Below are 21325 nucleotides of genomic sequence, written 5' to 3'. Positions count from 1 at the left end.
GGTTCAGCTCCAGCTAAAGCAAACCCATGTAAAGGTGTGTGTGTGTGTGTGTGTGTGTGTGTGTGTGTGTGTGTGTTCCAATTTAGCATTTAAATAATAAAAAAAAAGGAGAATGGATAAAATGTAATTTCTGTATTTGATTTCACACAGTTTATTTATTTATATCAAAAAAGCTTGTTCATAATCATGTAAAATGTATTTTTCATATGTATTAACAAAATGAATCCTCATCAGACATGGTATCCATTCAATCACTAGTCTCTTGTTTTGTGTGCTTTTCCTTTTCGCCTCCTGTCTGTGTATTCGGGTATGTAGACATATCCAGCTCCACATGAGGCGCGTGCGTGTAGTACGGCGGGTGGTTGAAGGTCTCCGTTATCGTGACCCTGCCGTCAGGCCCCACTTCCTCGTGCAGCTGGGGGCAGAAGAGCCGCTCCCACAGGCGCTGCTTGATGACCCGACCCAGCTCCAGGTTGGGCCTCTGCGGGTTGCCGGACGCCGTGCAGAGCATGGGGTCCACCACAGAGTGATAAACTCTCCTGTAGTCCTCCACACTGAGGCCGTGCATCCTGAGGGGGGACTCGGAGGTGTCCGCTGGCCGCTCTGCTGTGCTGGGGCCTCGGGTACTCTGAGGAGAGGAGGCTTGGAAGTGAGCTGGTCCTGATGGGAGGTGAGCGGCGGCTGTGATCTTGCTGGATCTATCATCTCTCAGCAGTGGTGTACTTCCACTCTTCTTTCTCCATAAAATCTGGACAAAAGGGGAAACAAGTGCAAAATTATTGCCCTACCTGTTTGTTTCACACTTCAACTCATATTCTTTTAACCCGTTGAGACATAGCGTTATGAATTTGCTGTTACCAGAATGGCAATGGCCAAGTCATAGTGCATTACTAAAGGCCCTGTGTTATTCCATAGTAGTGTAGTACTATGGTACTTAACTGTTCAGTGATTATTACAGCATGCCACTGGAGATATGCCGTGCATTAAGGGGCTACCCCGTGTATTAATGTGCTGGCAGAATTCATGATTTGTTAAGCATTTATTGAATTTGCTAATTGAAACATTATAAATGTAAAATAACTGTACCGTAGGATGATGTTTCTTGGAGGATTGTGGCTGAGGGATGATGGGAGTATGATTCTTTGGCGTTGCCTGCACAGAGCTGGGTGTCACTTGTTTGGTCTCCAAACAACCTAATATTTTATCCTTTCTTTTGGAAGAGGTGGTTTGCCCATGGCACACAGCGGAGAGCCTGGCCTTCTTGATCCTCCTGGAGGGTGCGGTGCGCTTGTGTGAAGCTGGAGGCTTCAAACATGGGAACAGGGGTCTTTGAAAAATGTTCAGGTCACCCTCATCAAGTTCCTCCTGAGTGCACACCTTGCGAGGGGTTGTCATCTTCCTCCGCCTTTTCCTCTCGAGCTGCTGGCATGCTTGTTCAGCCGGGACAGGGAGCTCTGAAGTATTCACTGCAGCATTTGTTGGAGGCGGTTGGAGAGCTGGGGAAACCTGGGGAATGGCAGGAGTTATGGCAATTAAGTTGGGAGTTCTTGCCTCTTTACTCTTTACAGTCTGTAAGATTCAAAATTAAAAGTCTATGGCTATTCATCTTGAAGGAATCATGATCAGTGTGATATGCTGTGTTTAAAAGTAGTATTGATGTCAACGCTTTGACACACTTTTGGCTAAATGTGCAGGATATTTTAAAACATTGACCCATCTGCTCACTGTTTCCTTAAAAAAAAATAAAAAAAAATTAAAATGATGCGCTCAAGTAAGCAAAAACACCTGAGGTACCTTTCAGTTGTTTTAGTGATTGTCAAGATTGAATGGAAATGGTTTTATATCACAGAGTAGACGCTGATAGGCAGTCAAGCTTGATGAGCAATTTAAAAGATGTGTCTAGAAAAGGCCATAACAGCAGCCATTACTTTGAGCAGCTGGTCTGTATTCCTCTCAGTCTCAAGATACTCATTGCCGGAGCACTGTTTTCCATCCTCCCAGCTGCCAGTGACACTTTCAGGTTGTCCATTTCTGTTGTGACCATCAGGCGCCACACAATCCTGTAAAAAACACATATTAACAGAATTATGTCAGGTTAGGTATGAAGAAAAAAATCCCATCTTAACCATATTGGCATATATAGCCTATATTTGGCCACACAATCATGTAAAAAACACATATTAACAGAATGATGTCAGGTATAAAGAAAGAAAAAAAATCCATCTTAAGCATTTTGGCATTTAAGCATCTTGGCACCCACCTTGTCCATACTGTTCAAAACAAACAGACTTTTTATAAAGCAGAATGCTTTCTGCTGTATGGACATACTGTCTGTTATCTGGGTGTTGTTATCATTGTATTTATTTGAGATTGGTTGCCATTGGTTTTCACAGCCAGAGTTCTAGAATGTTAATAAATACGGCCTCAGGCTAAGATTCTACAGGGGCGAGGAATTTATGGCTAGAATCTCTTGTCCCCTAGAGGTCACCAATTATAAAGAAATCCATTCACATCACACTGTAAAAAATAGGTTATCATATAAGGCACAATGTATTCCGTAGTTTTTCTCACTGCACAACTACTATTACTACAGAACATTCATAAGTTAAAGAAAGTCAGTAGGCCTAAATATGTTTAACAGCATGTGTATAATTGAAAGCTGTGTTCCAGCCTGTGACAGGTATTTGTGGAATCACACGTGATGCAGAAGTTTTCAGTATACCCAACCATCCTTTGTCTCAGTGCAGAATACAGTGCTGAGTTGGTTTAATGAACCCATTATTTCCACACCAAGGATCCACAGACACTGCTTTTACCTTTTTCTTACACACAGCGTGAGTAACAGCAGGGGGTTGGTCTTTGGTGGTGATTACCTGGACTGAGAATAGCTTGTATACACTGACTTAAGCAGCATCCTCCCCCTGTCTCTGTGGGATGTTGTGCTGTGTTGTGTTGTGTTGGCTACCTACAGACACCATAGGTAGAAGTTGCAACTGCTACACCACTTCCTTAAGTGGCAACCGAGGGAAACAAACACGTAATGAGAGCAAAACAAACTGCAATGTAAAGCCATGACCCACGGATGCCTCTATGGAGAGCGACCCACAAGGCCTCTGCTAGAGAAACGTGGCAGATCTTACCTTATAGGTGTTTGAGGGTTATTCATTAATTAATGAACTTATTTATTTGTAAGACTAAGAATGTTCTTGCACTTTCATTGCATCAAGAATGTAATGTCACTTCTGCCATAGCTCTACAATAACTGCACGAAGCATCATGGTCACTCCACTGCGGTTCTGTTTCTTGATATAAAGTATGTTGCTTGTCCTTGTCCTTATATGTAAGACACCCATCTTTCTTTTAAACTGCAAAACCAGTTTGCCTACGAGTACCAATAAAGTAAACTGAACTGAACTGAACTGAGGTATATTGCATATGGGAACTGTTGGATTAAAGCCACACTATAATTTAGCAGTCAGTCAAATGCACACTAACCCCGTCTCTGCATCCCTTCTCCACACATGAGTCACTACTAGATTCTATCATGATCAATTGCAGCTGATGTCATAACCACATCTAACACATTTCATCTGCTCTATTTGGCTCTGTTCACCTAAAATAGAGGTCCATTGCCTTTAATCTCCAATGTGTATTAGCATATATATGTATATATAGGCTTTTTTATAATTCATCATTAAAATTGTATTAATAATCATTAGTAGTTATAATTTCCTGTAGGCCTATACAAAAATGGTGATTTGGAGCACCATGGTACTACACTAATTTAGCAGCAGTGGTTTACTTATAGCAGAATACGTATATTTTATGCATTGTTTTCTTTCTTTCTTCATTTATTTGTTCGTTAAAATTCCTAGTTTTTGTAATGCGTTGTTAATAATGTGTGTGCTGCTTATTTTGTTGTTTGTTCTAATTTGCACTTTGGTGCCCTCTTGTGGTTAGGTGGAGCCAGAGAAGCAGTGATTGAGAGGGAGCTGTGATGAAGCCATGCGGAGCATCTCATACGTGCCACACAGCTGGATACTGATGCTGCTTCAAGTATGCCCCTTCCCACCACCACCACCCACATACACACCACCACCAGGAAATTAACCCTTTCTATCACTCATGCTTTATGTTGAATGGCTAGCCATTTATATCTCTGGAAAAAATGACAAACAAGACACATGCCTGCACGGCTTCCAATCAATATCTCAGTAGGCAATCCCTCACTGAACATGTCATCTAATTGAAAAACTAATATGTGGTGTAATATTCTAGTCGACAGGTGAATGATGGCAATGTTTTGATACAGGCCTTTCCTAACCCTGATGATGTGAACTGTATGACAGCGAGAGTTGGGGGTGGGGGGAAAAAACGGTTTGAGTGCCTTAATCAATCATGCGCCAGTTTCATGCGAGACTTTAGCAGGCTCATGCCAGATTGGCCCAGCTGTGCTTTCAGTGATGTATGACAGGAGATTGAGCCGCAACATATTGCGTTTTACTGAGTGGCCCATATACTACAGTATGTATAGTATAGTGGGCGTCTTCTTAAAGCATTGGGACTAAAAGCTGTGGAGGCTGCTCTGCTGAAATGGGGAGGAAAATTTAAATGAAATGCCACAGCAGCAGCATCAGCAACAGCAGCAGCATCATCAGCATCAGCAGCAGCAGCAACACATTATCCAGTGTGCCACTTAAAACCCTTCAAGAAAAAGCCACAAGCAAAATACTCAAATTACCGGTTTGCTGTGAGGGCTTTAGATGTCTGAGCAATGGCAGCCATGTGCAGTACCTTTTGTCCACGAGAGCGAGAAGTTTGTGCTCCTACCGCTTCTTGATGCATTTAAGGCAGTGGTTCTCAACCTTTTTTGATTAAACGCCCCCTGGGCCTTATCATAAGCTTCCCAATGTCCTCTGGACCTCATCTTCCGACACCCCCCATAGTATTAAAAAATAAAATATACTAATGCCCCCCAATGACAACTAAGCACAGCCCCCTCTCTCAGCTGTATCCTTCACAACGCCCCCTTAGGGATCCCCAATGCCCCTTGGGGGGCTGTAGCACCCCCGTTTAGAAACAGTAGTTTAAGGCAGTGTTTCCCAACTTTTTTGTATTGCGTACCCCCCAAAGCCTTTTTGTCATACCGCAAGAACCCCAGTCACTCATGCTCTTGAACTTTTCCTCTATCCTAATGTTACTATGGTCATACATTTGTTATTATTGCGTTTTTCCATGCACCCCTTGCAGTGTGCTCACGTACCCCTAGTGGTACACGTACCCCTGGTTGGGAACCACTGCTTCAAGGCATCAGAGGCTGGTGGCAAGGTAATGGGTGTATAGGAACGGACACTCACGCTAAGAGCATTTGAAGAAGAGTAGAGGAGTAGTCATGTTACAGAGTGACGTGGTAATTCTCAAATCGCTCAAATCGCCTCTTATGGCTCTCTTGGCACTTCTCAGGGGGCAACATGCACGCATACTTAAATCGCTCGCTCCAGACTTCACTCCTGAATGGCAGATGTACCTGTATGTGGACACTGCAGATTCACTGTGGAAAGTGGTTTCTGGGTTGTTTTTCTGCACTTGCTAGGCTGATTTTCTCCCTGCACATTGTTTTAAAGCTGTTGGAAAAATACGGGTGAGCATCAAGCCCTCCCCCTTTTCACAAAACACAAACACACACACACACACACACTAGCCTTAGTCTCACTGCAGGGCCAGCCCCGGGCTGGCCCGGACAAAAGGGGGCTGACGGTGATCTCATCAAAAGGGGGCTAGGTGCTAAAGATGGCCGCCGGGCCAGGTTGTGGGGCTAAGGGCCGCTTTCCCTGGCCCGTCGAATTCGATGAGCCAGCAAGCACCGCCGAGGCTCGGAGGCGGGGTCAACCTCGGGCGATATAGCCCACGTGCGATATAGCCTACCAGACCTTCGGCGATAATAGCGCAAAAGCTAAATAAGCCAACATAAATGTCATGTGTGAGTATTTGTGAGACACTTTTTATTGGTGTCCAGTGGAAAGCATGCCAAATCACGATAATGGCACAAGAGTTGGCGGCTAAAAGCAGAAAAAAGCCGACATGACTTAGCTATGACATCCCAAGTTTAAGTGTAGTGGTGCCCATGATGCCCTGATAACAACAAAAAAGTTATGTTGGCTAAATAACTTTAAAAACACAAACAGAAGTGCCAAAGTTGCATCTTATGAAATTATGCCATAAGAAAGCCAAACACCCCAAACTAATAATTTGCCCAGAATTTAGCGATAAGTCCCCCATGCAGCCACATTATTACACAGTAAAGCACAGCTGTTATTGACTTAGGCCTATTTAAAATCATCCTCACTCTGCTGCCCTAGTGTCTCATGTTTTGCAGACATACTAAACCATAGGCATACGTTTTGCAGACATGTGCCATAGTGCGCACACTTAGAATTCCCTGCAGGACACACACCGATGTTATGCAGATTGAACGACTTGTAGGCTACGCTACTTCCGTGGCTACTTTAATAAATAGTCGCTATTCCCCTGGCTCATCATTTTCTATAGCAGCTGATGAAGATGCTATGTCTCCGGGATTTGGTCTCTTTTCACATGGTAACTTATTCAATTACCTGCACATTCACCATGAATAGACAGGTGGCACGCCGCAACGAGGGGGTGTGTCGCTATGTCCGGGGCTCATAATTTTCTATAGCAACTGATGAAGGTGCTATGTCTCTGGGATTTGGTCTCCTTTCACATGGTAACTTATTCAATTACCTGCACATTCATGTCTCGCTATGTCCGGGGCTCATGCTTCTGTGCGCTATTGGGGGGATTAACTGGGCATGTTCGCACGTCTCCTTCTGTTCACTCTCTCAGTTGTCGAGCTGCTCGTATTTTCATGCGTCTTTGTCTTCTTAACATGCGCTGCGTCCCATACAGCTTCTGAATCGACAACTTTGCCATGTAATAAAACTGTTCTTGAAAGGCAAGCCATTTTCTTTGCAGTTCTTGTCGTCTTTGTCCGTAGGCTACGAGCCAAACGGCGACCTGCTCCAGCAGAGTTTGCTCCATTTTCTTCTCCTTCTTTGTCGTTGTTCTGTTGTTGTCCTTCTGTGATTTGGGGCGAAAGTGGGCTGTGCCCGACTGACGTTTCACAAACAAGGCGTGTACCTGAATGTGCCTGGGGTCGGCTATGAGTCCGATCAGGCAAAAAATGGCCCGGGGCCGGCAGCTGAAGCGCGGCTAATGAGATCAAGGCTACTGATGGTCTGTCAGGGTGGTGTTACATCACACCAAGTTAATGTTTTACACAGGTCACACACATAGGTCAAGCATGGTGGTGGGCGTTGTGTGTGTGTGACATCATGTCTCCCGTAGCGAGAGCGAGGTGCACTGGCCCGGCTATGGCTTTGAAGATTGAGCTGCTTGATGCTTCAGGAGGCACAGGGCTGGACTGGCCATCTGGCATAACGGGCATTTCCAGGTGGGACCTGCACCCACATGGACCCTTATGGACAGGGCTGGACTGGCCATCTGGCAAAACGGGCATTTCCAGGTGGGCCCTGCACCCTCGTGGGCCCCTATTTTCAGAAATGTAAAATACAGTATATATATTATATATATACAATATATATTTTACATTTCTGAAAATAGGGGTCCACGAGGGTGCGGGGCCCACCGGTGAGTCAGTTCTGCGCGGCTAATTATGAGGGGCCCCTTTAAGCCAAAAGTGCCCGGGCCCTATCTCTCCTCCAGTCCCGCCCTGCAGGAGGGCCTTTCATTAGGAGGAGAGAGGAGAGAGGTGGGGGTGGGCAGGTGGTGGTGTCCTGTCCACTGTGGAACTGACACAAGACATTTGTGTGAAGCAGGCCTTTGTCTTTATTTGGTACACCTACGCGTGTCTGTGGGAATTTAAAACTAGGAGCTACTGAGTAGCACTGGCCTGGCCCTGTCCGGAATGGTTAACAGTATGGAAGGCTTTTTTTTCTTCGCCTTAGTGTGCTGCACACACACACACACACACACACACACACACACACACACACACACACACACACACACACACACACACACACACACACACACACACACACACACACACACACACACACACACACTTTTGTTGTCTGTCCCTGACCCCATTTCCTGTCCTTTTCAGCACAAAATGTGTATGTGAGTACATGCGGAAGTCATAGACTGTACGTGTTCGTGTATGTGCATGTCATATTTTATTTTCCATTTTCCATTTGTCCTTGCGTGTATATGTGTGTGTGTGTGTGTGTGTGTGTGTGTGTGTGTGTGTGTGTGTGTGTGTGTGTGTGTGTGTGTGTGTGTGTGTGTGTCTGACTGAGAGAATGAATAATGTGTGTGTGTGTGTGCATGCAATGTTCCACTTTTTGCTCCTGTGTTTGTGTGTGTTATTTGTATGTGTGCAGTAGGTTAAGAAGGTCAGGATCGTGGAATAGAGCTGCCTTGACCCGTCGTGTGCTTGGCGTGTGTACCTGGAAGCCAAGCCTGTTTGTTTCCCTGGTGGTTGACACGGATCTTTTAATGGCGAGACCTCTCTCTCTCTCTCTTTTGCAGAAAAAAAAACACGCACACACGGTGTGACTATAGCGAGAGAAAGGGAATCACGCCATCAGGATCCATTGTTTGAAGGTCAGGTCCATATTACAAAAAAAAAACAGAACACCTACAGCGCATACATGAACAGGGCCGCTGACAGCTTTTACCAGGCCTAGGACAAAGTCATTTGAAAGGGCCCCCTAACCAATACATACAATGTAACGTGGACTAAATTTTGGGCCCTCTCTTTCCCTGAGCCCGGGACAACTGACCTCTTTGCCCCACCCCCTTGTCGGCTTCCCTGTACAGTACATGAATGAAGTGAGAAACAGGAAGTGAATGAGTTTGTGTGCCGCCAAATGAGCGGTGTGTTTTCCGAGAACAGCTGGCGGCGAGCAGCGGAATCGCATCACACGGAAGGACTTTAAATCAGGAAAAAAAGGCAAAGCCGTAATTGAATGGTGTGCTGAGCACTGAGCAGAATCGCTTCAGGTTGGCCGTAACGTCTCAGCTTTATGAAATAATGCACTTGCGGCAGTTTGGATGTTGATGAAGGTTTGTCTGTCACATTTGCCTCTGGCTCGCCGCTGTTCCTCTTTAACAGGTTATTTGTACAGAACATAAACCACCACAACACACAACCCAAAGAAATAAATACTTCAGCATCTCTCTCTCTCTCTCTCTCTGTCTGTCTCTCTCTCTCTCTCCCTTCCTTATTTTGGTGCTGTGTATGTCAAGGCTGAGCTGTTTCTTCCACATAGCCAGCCTGCTTGTGGGAGAGTTTGGCGGCGAGGCGAGGCCTACAAATGATTTAGCACCTTCTTCCTCGCGGGCAAGAAGACACGTCGTATATCTCCCCTCATCCCCTGTTCCCTTTGCTTCTCCTCCCGAACGACAGCACAGTTTTTCTGCACAACATGAGTGGCGCTGTGCCGTGCCCTTCAAAAAACAATTTTGTCTGCGTGTCTGGCCTGACACCCAAGATGTTATCTTCATCACATTAAACTGATTTCTTTCCCCTCCTCCTCCTCTTCCCCCTCCTCCTCCGCCTCTTCTTGCTTCCTTCCATTCTTCCTTACTTCTCCTCATTCGCTGTCTCCTCTCTCTCTCCTGATAATTCTCTCGTTCCCAACCTCCCTCTCTAATCCTCCCTTCTGCCCTGTCATCTTGTTCCCCCCCTCCCCCGCAGCCTGCCTCTTCCTCTCCCCCAACCCCCTCCCCGCCTCCCCTTCCTCTTCCCATCCCCATGACCCCATCACAACACCACCCATCCTCTGCCAATGCTACGGCTGCCACTGTTGCTATCGATGTGGGTATGATAACACTGGATGGATGCTGGGGCAGGAAGCCCGTCTGAGTCTCTTCCTCAGGCAGGGGTGCCAACAGGGGGAGGATAAAGGGGACAGTTGTCCCGGGCCCAGGGAGAGGGGCCCCATAATTGGTTTCTCATCACATTGTAGGCCTATGTCTTAGGTTGCGGGGCCCTTTCAGATGACTTTGTCCTGGGCCCGGCCAAAGCTGTCAGCGGCCCTGTCCTCAGGTCATTTCTTCCAGAACTATGTGAGTCCGCAGGCATCACCCATCATGCACATATGAAAGGCAGTCAGCCCAACTTTCAACAGTGACTCTTACCAGTGGAGAACAACACATAGAAGAAACAAAATAGGGAAGAGAAGGAAAAGGAGAAGAAAAAATATTATAATATTGTCAAATGGACAGGATATGGTGTGCTGACCTTGTTCGACATTGTGCAAGAGAAGCCCTAATTTAGCCTGCAAGATGGTTCTCTTCACTATGTAAAAAGCTAATGTTAATGTGGGTTATTAGTCACACTGGACATGTAAAAATAATCCAAAACTTTCATATCAATGTTTAAGTTCACATTAGTGCTGGCCCTCTGCAGCTGAAAGGGAAGTATTTTTGGGAGTCCTTAAGATGTGTGCTTTTTCGTTTTTAAGGGGAGCGAATGAGGTACTTCACTTGAGATTTGACATTCTCTATCGCTCCGTTTCTTTTAGTCATACAGTCCCAATTCCCAAAGAATAATTTTATTGCAGCTCAGATATAATAGCTCTTCCTGTTTCAATTATATTCCGTGATCATCCACTGAATCATATATTTTTTTCTAACGGAGTCAGGGATGACACAGACCCCATATAAATGAAACCCCATTGTATTTCACCAAAAATGTGGTAAGTTAAACGTTCTCTAATTCTCCCAGGGGATTTTGGCTTGATTAATGTATGCTTTGATTCCACACCCATGGGTGCCGCTAGGCAGGGAAAGGTGTTACAGATTCTAAGGGCCCAAGCACTGACAGCACTGACAGGGGCCCATAAAGGGCCCCAAAATTCGAATCTTTCATGAGGCCCAAAATTTCTGGCGGCGCCCCTGCACACACGCCCATCAAAAAGAAGCAGGAGACTTAAACAGAAGTGTTCATTTGAAGATGATCTTTGAGAACTTCATCAATGCTGGTTAACCAGAAAATCATGATGGAAGTAAAAAGGAGCCACTTTCAGTGGGGCTTCATTGGTTAATTGGCACATTAATTGGGTCCAGATAGATAAACACCTATACTATAGCCCTCCTTACAAGGACCGAGCCACACTATTTTTTTCTGTATCCCACTGTATAGGAAATAAAAATGATAATAGTATAATGTTCACTGATACAATAGGTTATTATAATGCTATTGGGAATATTGTTTAACATTTTTTTTGGTTTACTTTTTTAACTGTTATTTAGTTTATTTATATTTATATTATGTATTTTTGTAGTGCTGTACTTAACCTGCCGCGGCCCCCTAGCGTGTCCTTCCCGCCCCCACTTTGAAAACCACTGCAGGAAACAAAAGGCGTTTTCCACATGCAACCCGGCTGTGCAGTGCCGTGTCGTGTCGAGCTGAGTGGTGCTGTCAAACCAGTCCGGTTTGTGTTTCCATTACAAACCGTGTTACCCGGAGTATGGTTGGACTTTTTTTGGACTTTTTTTGGACGTTTTTGGTGTTGTCAGGTAGCATTACTTTAGTTTACTAAACGTAAGGCTGATATCTCCGCTATTAAAGTAGGCTATAAATAGTTTCAGCAGCATATTTGGATACTACAATGTTGATTTTTACCTTTGATTTTCATATCACAGTAATATAGTGGCTAACTAAAGAGCATTCCAAGACAGTTGATCTGTTGGCCACCATGATGATTTTTTGACTCACCGGTGAGGACGAACTGCAGCTTACTTTAGCCAGCCGGAAGGTTTTCGCGAGTTGAGCTGTGTCGTGCTCAATCGAAAAGCAAAAAGTGGCGGCCGAGTCCTGCTGCACCCGGTAGAAAACGTGCAGTGGAAAAGAGAGCCCAATACCACCTAACAGCACAGCAAATCTATGCCTGACTTTAGGGAAAATTAGTGATAGATCATGAAAGCTGCCCTCCAATTACAATGCTCTATCTGTGTAGCAAAATTGAATTGAAAATTGAATCTGTGAGTGGTTGCTTAGCATGGTGACATCACAGCTGCATTGTCCTGCAGTCAACCAGTCTGAACGCAATTATTTGCCCCGGGGACCTCTTATGACCTCAGGAGGCCATGGGGGTCCCTATCCCTGTGTTTTACCATGGGGCTCTGTGTGCAGTTGTTCTGCCACTGTGTATTAATCTTACTTCCCAAGATACCTCCAGTATACTCTATTTTGAGCATGAGCAGTTTGTGGATTTATCACAAAACGCAGCCTGTACAATAACAGATAGCCCTGGTTAGTTGACAAGACTAGCACTTCAGGGAAGGAAAAAAAACTCTCATCACATTAGGAAAGATTGACCTGCCATCCAACTACTCCATGAGCTACCTCATGCATGCAGGGAGAAGAGTTTCCACTCCGATAATCTGCAAGTTATTGCTACTGGCTCTAATTTCACTTACGCCCCTGACAAATTCAGTGGAATTGCAAACAAGACAATTTTTTATTATTTTTGTGACTGTTTTACATTTGTGCGCAATGAATTGAGAAAAGAGACACTCTATGGTTGTATAATTTCATGCAAAACAAATGCATATTGGTGGAGAGATACTCGCGGCTGCTGAGGCACGCACAGCTCAGAGACAGACAGAGATGGAGGAATACTGCTCACCAGGGCCGGACTGGACGAGAAATGGGGCCCGGGCACTTTTGTCTTAAAGGGCCCCCTTATAATTAACGGTGCAGAACTGGCCCACCGATGGGCCCTGCACCCTCGTGGGCCTCTATTTTTAGATTAAAAAAAAAAAACATTTCTGAAAATAGGGGCCTACAAGGGTGCACGGCCCACCGGGAAATGCTCGGTATGCCAGAGGGCCAGGCCAGCCCTGCACAAGTCAGAGACAGACAGAGCGGGGAGGGAGGAATAGTGCTCAGGTTCAGTGCCGTGCAACCTGCCATAATTGCTTTTCTACTTCATTATGTCAGAGCGCGGACGGCTGTCTGCGAGGGCATGGGAAAGTCTGTAATTAATGCATGTGGTCTGAGGGAACATTTTAATGATGTCTTCAGAAACAAACATCCTCCTACCAAGCCAATCACACCTCTCCAAGCAACCCACAACCTTCATTCCCGCACGCACGCCCCATCTCTCTCTCTCTTTCACTCTGACTCTCTCTCTCTCTCTCTCTCTCTCTCTCTCTCTCTCTCTCTCTCTCTCACTCTCACTCTCACTCTCTCACTGTCTCTCTCCTACACTCCTCTCCTCGCAAAAGCGCTTTATTGGGAAAAAAAAACAGTTGGACTTAAGGGTATTGTAAATGGTCGGATAAATGTGCATGATGTGAGTAGCAAACAGACTTGCGTATTTCAGTGTCTTAGAGAATACCCAGCAGTGAAGAGAAACAGTAGAGCAGAGCAGCACCCCTCAACACCACCACCACCATCAAACTGATACCTCCATCTCTAGAGCATCGCGCCCCTCACCCCTCACCCCCCACCACCATCAAACTCATACCTCCATCTCCAGAGCAGCACCAGAGATTCTCTAAGTATATAGGTCAATTCAGGTCAATTTTGGGTCAGCAGGTGGCGACAAACCACATGCAATTACATGTAAGCATAATGTACCTTGGGCAGATTGAAATAGATGAAAATGCGTTTTCTCTCATTTGTTTCTCTTATACAGTGGAATCTGCTTATAATGATCACGTTTGAACACTATAAGAAATTATTTATATTTGAATAAATATAAATTATAAATTTATATAATATTTATATTTGAGACTTATTCACAGGTGTTTCAGGGTAGGAATGTCACTGAGCCACACAACAGTGACATGCGAGACTTGTTTGAGTTCAGGATGAGGGGCTAATAATATTGTGTGTGTGTGTGTGTGTGTGTGTGTGTGTGTGTGTGTTTTACCCCACTCTCCCCTATGACTCATTGCTTACTTTGTTTTAAGGACCCTTATATTTTTCAGATGTCTTTGCCGTACACGGGTCCGTGCTTGACATAGGCTTTTGATCCTCTTACTGAGGCGCCTATTCTCAAGCACCATATTCCTGAGTTGCAAAGCGAGACATTCTTTTGATTTTCTTTCAGCTGGAGTTGTTCTTCTAGCATTTGCAACCTCTGAAAACATTGAACAGCACATGCAGTCAAGGTCAGTTAACTGGTCTTAATTAATTCCATGTAGGCCTACTACAGAACTAGGCTTGTATGATCACACCCTGACCACTGCACCTCAGCCAGACTGCATGTTTTTTTTTTTTTTTTTTGTTATGGTCAGTGTTTAATAAATGTGAAAGTTCATGTACACAGTTTATATTCATGTTTTTAACTGGTGTTGTTGTGTTTGCTTGTTTGCTTGTTTGTTTGGGTTTTTTGCAGACCCTTCAGTGGGAGTAGGCCTACCTTGGTGTCCTCTCCATCTACTCCTGCTCTTGTCACCACTGGCGGAGCCACAGATGGTCCTCCTCCTTGAAATACAACACAGCTTCAGTCATCATTTTCGTACTTCACTTAATTGCCTGTGTTGTTACTGCTATTATTAAAAAATACTATTGTAATAAAACATGAAACCCACCCACAGGTGTTGCACACATGTTTGTGTCATTGTAGTGATATGGCACTGCTTCAGCGGTAGGCCGTTTTCTCTTATTCTGTTCAGAGATGGCACAAGATTATTTGTAGTCATTGTACTTTGGGTTTGTGGTGTTAGAAGAATCAATACCGGTACTTAAACAGCATTGAAATGTCTGAAATATTTAAATATTGTTTTCAGCCGAAAGGAAGGTTTTGGCTTCTCTGATTTCAAGTGGTTGATGTTATTTGGGGTCAGGTTCACATCCTGCACCAGTGAGGATGGTTCTGTGTTTTTAGCATGGCTGAAGTGAGTCATCTCCAAACCCAAATTGCACACCTAATCAAGTCACTACACGTCGTTAGGGAATGTTGACATAGCCTACCATTTGAATAATCATGTGGGCAGCAAAATGGTCCTCACAAACTCCATATCCCCCAGACAGCAATTGATCTGGCATCTTAGAGTTCAGATCATCCCTGTTGATGTTGCTTAGCCATGTCTTCCTTCTGTAAGTGTACAGTGAGCCATATTAAAACAAGACAAGGTAGTATTCAAGGGCAACAACTGCCGTCTTTTGAGTCGCTCCGGTGTGCAGTTATTCTGGACTTTACGGTCCCATTCACTTCAATTCATTTTTTTTTGAGTTTTACAGATTTCGGACCGTGCCGACGCCGCTGTCGTCGTGCGAGGAAAACAACAATTGTCTCGGGTGCTAAACATGGTCATGGAACGGCTTGCTAAACAAGAATGATATGTTGTGTCATTTCGAAGATAATTAAAGAAAATCTTATTACAATGGGATTTCTCATAGGCATGGTTTTGCATGTCTCTTATCTCTTTTCATGTTGACTGTGCTATCACCGTTACAAGTTTACAAGGTGCACAGCGCACAGATGTATGCATACAAAAAGGAAGAATACATTTCACGGTGTAATTCTGAAAATTATTCACTTCAAAGTGAAGTGTTATTACATCGGCACCATGGTCATCAATATGTGTGTAAGAACAAGTGAAACAACAAATCGGTCAGTGTGTGAAAGAGGAGATGGTAGATATGCGCACCATAGTGCAAAGTATGCATCACACCATGCTTCTGAATGATATGAAGGGAAAATACGGACGGCACATAGCCTTCGTCTCTTTCCTCAATAATGCGCATGCCACATATCACTCAAGCAACATTATCTTTATTAGCTAATGTGGCCACAGGGGGTGACATTGTAGGGCACGCTGGGACATTCTGATTCAATTTAACCCACTATTAGGCTATATAAGGGTGGTTGACGTTTAAGGGTGTAACGCAAAAAAAAAAAAGTTTTTCAAATTCCTGAAAAAAATGATGGATAAAAATTGGAAAATAATAGAAAAAAATAAAGCACTTAGTGGTCTATGGAATTTCACCTTATTGTTGGCATTTTTGGGAAAATGTGTCCTGCATCAACACATTGCATAGGCATGTCACACCGCGGGAAAATGGAGTCACACCACAGGGAATTCACTGCATTATGGCCATTTTAATACTTTTGTATACATGACTGACATCTGAGCTCATGCTAAATTGATAATGATATTGTGTTTAATCTTAATATGTGTCTTCATTCATAAAAAAACTTTTTTTCCTCCTATAAGAGCAGCAGTCACACCACAGGACACCATAAAATGAACCTAAGCATTGCGTGACAGAAAGATTGCAATATGAAGACATATTAAGAGGTTAAGAGTCACCTTAAACTTCCACAGCACTCTCCAATAACTGAGGCACTGACTGGTTAGGAGCCAGTCTTTAAGACCCTTGTAGTTGGCCTTGCAGCTGCTCATTCACAAACATTGACATACATGTCACCCCACAGGACGCAATTTGTGTTATGAAATTGAACTTGTATTTAATATTACTGTCTTGAGTTTTTTTCACATTCACATATCTTAATATAAAGTTAATATTTATGCAATCATGCCAAATGCTTCATACATTATTCAAAATGTTGTTGGTTAATTTATATATATATTATATTCCAGGTTTCATTAATGTTACAGTCACACCGCAGGATATTTGACATATAAACCTTTACATAAATCTTAACAAAAATGTTTCTTCTCATCTAAGACTAATATGAAACATAATGTACCACATCTTCTTTCATTGACATTTGTTTTTTAAAGGAAAAGTAACAGTTTTGTAGGTTTTTAACCAATGTTACGAAAAAACAAGGCGTCACGTCTCCCACCCATAATCATAATCATGAAGTGCTTCGAACGGCTAGTCCTGTCACACATCAAAGCCACCCTACCCCCCACCCTGGACCCCTACCAGTTCGCATACTGAGCCAAGCGATCCACGGAGGATGCAATTTGCTCTGCCCTCCATCCACCCCTAACCCACTTGGACAATAAAGTGAGAATATGTGAGATATGTGAGATACATATGTGAGAATGCTGTTCATTGACTTCAGTTCAGCATTCAATACCATAATACCACAACAACTCATCAGCAAACTGGACAAACTAGGTTTCACCACCTCCCTCTGCAACTCGCTGCTGGACTTCCTGATGCAGAGACCACAAGCAGTACGGGTAGGGAATAGCACCTCAAGCACCCTGACCCTGAGCACGGGGGCTCCGCAAGGTTGTGTTCTCAGCCCCCTGCTGTTCACGCTGCTGACACATGACTGCACAACGACCCACAGCACTAACCATCTAGTGAAGTTTGCGGATGATGCAACACTGGTGGGCTACAGAGAAGAAGTAGACCTGCTGGTCAGATGGTGCAAAGACAACAGCCTCCTGCTTTATGTCAACAAGACCAAGGAGATTGTTGTCAACTTTCAGAGGGTCCAAAAACAACTGCCACCACTGACCATCGACGGTGATGCTGTGGAGAGAGTGAGCAGCACCAAGTTCCTTGGACACTACATCCAACACTACATCACTGGCGAAGAAGGCCCATCATCGTCTCTACTTCTTGCGCAAACTAAAGAAGGCAAGTGCTACACCCTCCATCATGACAACATTCTACAGAGGAACCATAGAGAGCGTCGTGTCCAGCTGCATCACAGTGTGGGGAGGAAGCTGCACGGAGAAAAACAGGAAGACACTCCAGCGTGTTGTGAACACAGCGAAGAAGATCATTGGAGTACCACTCCCCTCCCTGCAGGACATTTACACCACACGCCTCACCCGGAAAGCACTGATGATCATCAAAGACACAAGCCACCCTGCACACAAACTGTTCAGCCTCCTGCCCTCTGGAAAGAGGTACAGGCGCCTCCGTTCCCGTACCACCAGGCTTGCAAGCAGCTCCATGCACCAAGCAATCAAAATACTGAACACTCAACCCACTGTTGAGATACTGAGTCTCTCCCTCCACTGTCAGCCTCTAGCCAGCTAGGCCACTGACAACCCCCCCCCCCATCCCCACCACCATATCTGCGACTGAACATTCCACCTGCACTACTATATTTGTGACTGAACTTTCAACCTGCACTAACTCAAAACATGCACACACACACACACACACACACACACACACACACACACACACACACACACACACACACACACACACACACACACACACACACACACACTGCACTTTCTGCACTAAACCCAAACATACACACACTGACACACAACACACAACACACACACACACACCGCACTTTCTACCTGCACTAAACACACACACACACACACACACACACACACACACACACACACACACACACACACACACACACACACACACACACACACACACACACACACACACACACACAGAGCTGCTGGTGTACTTGATAGACCTATTTTAATATTTATTTTTCTTCAAAATGCTACTATTACTATGTCAGAACGCTATAAAGGACTTTTAGAAAAAGCACAACAAATACCTCCTCTTAATGTATGTTCTCTACAAGTCTTCTGTTGTCCAGTCTTGCACTTTAAATGTCTGTATGAGCACTGTCTATGTCCATACCGTCTTATGTCCATGTATGAGTACTGTCTATGTCTATACTGTCTATGTCCTTACCTAGATTAGTCTATGTCTGCATGGGAAAGCAAGAAACGTAATTTCAAATTCTTTGTATGACCAGTGCATGTAAAGAAATTGACAATAAAACCAACTTGACTTGACAACTTGTCTTGATAACAAATTGCATTATAGGCTAGGTTACCACATATAGTCATTAATTGGCTATTGTAATGGGATTGCTACATTCAAGAAGTTTCCAATGTCTTCCATCTCATCTGTCTTTTTCATGTTTGTAGGTTAAGAATTGACAAACAAAATCTTAACATTGTACTGCATGTTTTACAGGTGCCCATATGCTTCAAGTCTGTCTGTAGAGCACAACAAGGGTCTGTGAGAAAAGGGTGCTTGCGCTGCTGACGATGTGAAAATGCTTTCATTACATCCTATAGGCCTACATGATGGCTACAAGAATTTCTGCAATGTGTTGTGTTGTTTTGAAGAAAATTGAATAATATCTTATTACAGTGGGATGTCATTTGCATAATTGGACAGGTCTCCAATCTCTTTGCATGTTCACTGCGTCATCACCATTTCATCTTTACAATGTGCAGAATGATCAGAACTTTCTGTAATTCTGAAAATAAGTAACTCTGAAGTTAACAGATCATACCACACATGTAATAAGTAGAGCAAATGGAAAATGATTAATTTCTCAAAGCAGACACTGTGGATGATATGTAGCATAATACACAGTATGTGTCGCAATATGCTCCTGAATGATATGCTGAAGACATACTGAAGGCACAAATATTTATTTACCCAATAAGCCTTATAATGTAGGCCTATATCAGGAGTGAGGTAACATACACGTGAGTAAAAGTTGAATGCTGAGTGGCCTTGAACCCACAACCTATGGTATGGACGGCATGACTTCATCCACTAAGCTACCACAGTTTCATAAGAATTGTTACGACCAGACAAATATGTGGTCGTTGTGCATTGTAACACAATAAATCATATAAAATATATTACCCCTGCACCATTACCTCATTGTCTGAAGTATGATAAAGCAATGATTGTAGGCCTATATGATTTATAATGCTGTGATAATGTGCACAACAAGTTTTCTAGTCAAACAAATTTGACTGAAACTGTGGTAGCTTAGTGGATGGAGTCATGCCTGCCATTCCACAGGTTGTGGAATCAAAGCCTCTCAATGGACAACTTTTACAACTTTTTATGTTACCTCACTTCTGATAGGCCATGGTTAGGCTAATTCAGTAAACACGGTAGATATTTGTGCCTACAGTATTTCTTCAGCATCATTCAGGAGCATATTTCGATGAATACTGTGTATTATGGTGCATAGGCCTATCTACCGTCTCCTCTTTGACAAACTGACCGATTTGTTGTTTCACTTGTTCTTACACACATATTGATGACCATGGTGCCTATGTAATAACACTTAACTGTGAAGTGAATTATTTTCAAAATTACACAGTGAATATTCTTCCTTTTTGTATGCATAGCCCTACATCTGTGCGCTGTGCACCTTGTAAACTTGTAACGGTGATGCACAGTCAACATGAAAAGAGATAAGAGACATGCAAAACCATGCCTATGAGAAATCCCATTGAATAAGACTTTCTTTAATTATCCTCGAAATGACACAACACATATCATTCTTGTTAAGCAAGCCGTTCCATGACCATGTTTAGCACCCGAGACTATGTTTGTTTTCCTCGCACGACAACAGCGGCGTCGGCACGGTCCGAAATCTGTAAAACTCCAAAAAAATGAATTGAAGTGAATGGGACCGTAAAGTCCAGAATAGCTGCACACCCATTGAGAGTAAATAGAACTAGTTCTATTTACTCTCAATGTGCACACCGGAGCGGCTCAAAAGACGACAGTAGGGCAACAGCATACAGACTATCAAGCTATGGGGTGTCATGTTACAATGAAGCCGATAACATAGCCTATCGGACGTTGCGTTGGTCATTCATTTAACATGGATCGATGATCCACTCGGTATTTTCTCTTTAGTAAACCGGACACGTTTACACTTACCTATCAGGGTCTTTTGGGAATTTGAAAATGGACTTCGAAGGCGTTTGCCTGTTGTTGCATCCAAATGCAGAACAAAGTTTTGGCATTATTGTGTACCTAGGTGCAACAAAAATAACGCTACGGCGAAATAGTCATAGATCGCTAATTTGTCAGTTGGAGTAGAACAACTTTGAATTCTTTTAACATTCCACAGCATGCACACACAGCAGTAGAGAGAGAGGTTCAGTTGGCCCATTGTTTCCGGGTTCTATTATTGCAAGGGGGAGAGGGGGAATCCCCCTTTAGGCAGACCTAAGGACAATGCTAGGAGTATTATGGCACGCCCCTTTAGGCAGACCGGAACCTGGTCATGTTAGGTGCCCATAGCAACCAGAGAATCTCTAACAGGGAGAACGTTCAGTCTGATTGGTTCCCATTGTAGCCAGTTAGCTTTGCATGCATACTGCAGTAACTATGGAGTGTCCACTAGTTGGCGAGCGTAGGTCAGTCCTTCATGTGGGAAAATGTATGGAATGGAAAGGGAACCCATATGCTAAATACATTGCTACTGCGATTTCCAGTCACAAATATTATCAACAAAACATTCCTGGCAAGCACTATCACTGTTGTTTAACAATAGGCTGTATTGACAAATCGTTCAGGTGTGTAGTTTTTTTTTTTACAGCAGGTTAGAAGATTTCAACATGTACTCGC

At 43.8% G+C, this 21325-nt stretch overlaps 1 protein-coding gene across 2 annotated transcripts; it reads right to left on the bottom strand.

Moving 5' to 3' along the window:
* Window positions 1–124: 124 nt before the first annotated feature.
* LOC134446713 (uncharacterized) lies at window positions 125–20887 on the bottom strand. Of its 2 annotated transcripts, XM_063196022.1 has the most exons (7): window positions 20633–20887; window positions 14978–15101; window positions 14596–14671; window positions 14424–14488; window positions 1929–2060; window positions 1087–1506; window positions 125–748 (listed from the first exon to the last, which is right to left on the bottom strand). In XM_063196022.1, the coding sequence occupies exons 1-7, from the start codon at window positions 20716–20718 to the stop codon at window positions 248–250; spliced, it is 1404 nt and encodes a 467-aa protein (XP_063052092.1). In that variant the 5' UTR covers window positions 20719–20887; the 3' UTR covers window positions 125–247. The 2 variants fall into 2 exon arrangements, with proteins under 2 accessions (XP_063052092.1, XP_063052093.1); XM_063196023.1 differs by lacking the exons at window positions 14424–14488; window positions 14596–14671; window positions 14978–15101; window positions 20633–20887 and adding an exon at window positions 2261–2363.
* Window positions 20888–21325: the final 438 nt, after the last annotated feature.

This window comes from Engraulis encrasicolus, chromosome 4 (genome assembly GCF_034702125.1).
Source record: "Engraulis encrasicolus isolate BLACKSEA-1 chromosome 4, IST_EnEncr_1.0, whole genome shotgun sequence".
In the NCBI taxonomy this organism is placed as follows: Eukaryota; Metazoa; Chordata; class Actinopteri; order Clupeiformes; family Engraulidae; genus Engraulis; species Engraulis encrasicolus.
The sequence above is the reverse complement of the archived record's forward strand: the minus strand, read 5'-3'. Positions and strand labels throughout refer to the sequence as shown.

Bases quoted from the DNA above. Each gene is read 5' to 3' on its own strand.
- LOC134446713 (XM_063196022.1), bottom strand. From the start codon at position 20,718: ATGCCAAAACTTTGTTCTGCATTTGGATGCAACAACAGGCAAACGCCT. The intron at 1,507-1,928 runs GTAATGGCTGCT...GCCATTCCCCAG, and splicing joins ATACAGACCAGCTGCTCAAA to GTTTCCCCAGCTCTCCAACC. The intron at 749-1,086 runs GTACAGTTATTT...CCTTTTGTCCAG, and splicing joins CCAAGAAACATCATCCTACG to ATTTTATGGAGAAAGAAGAG.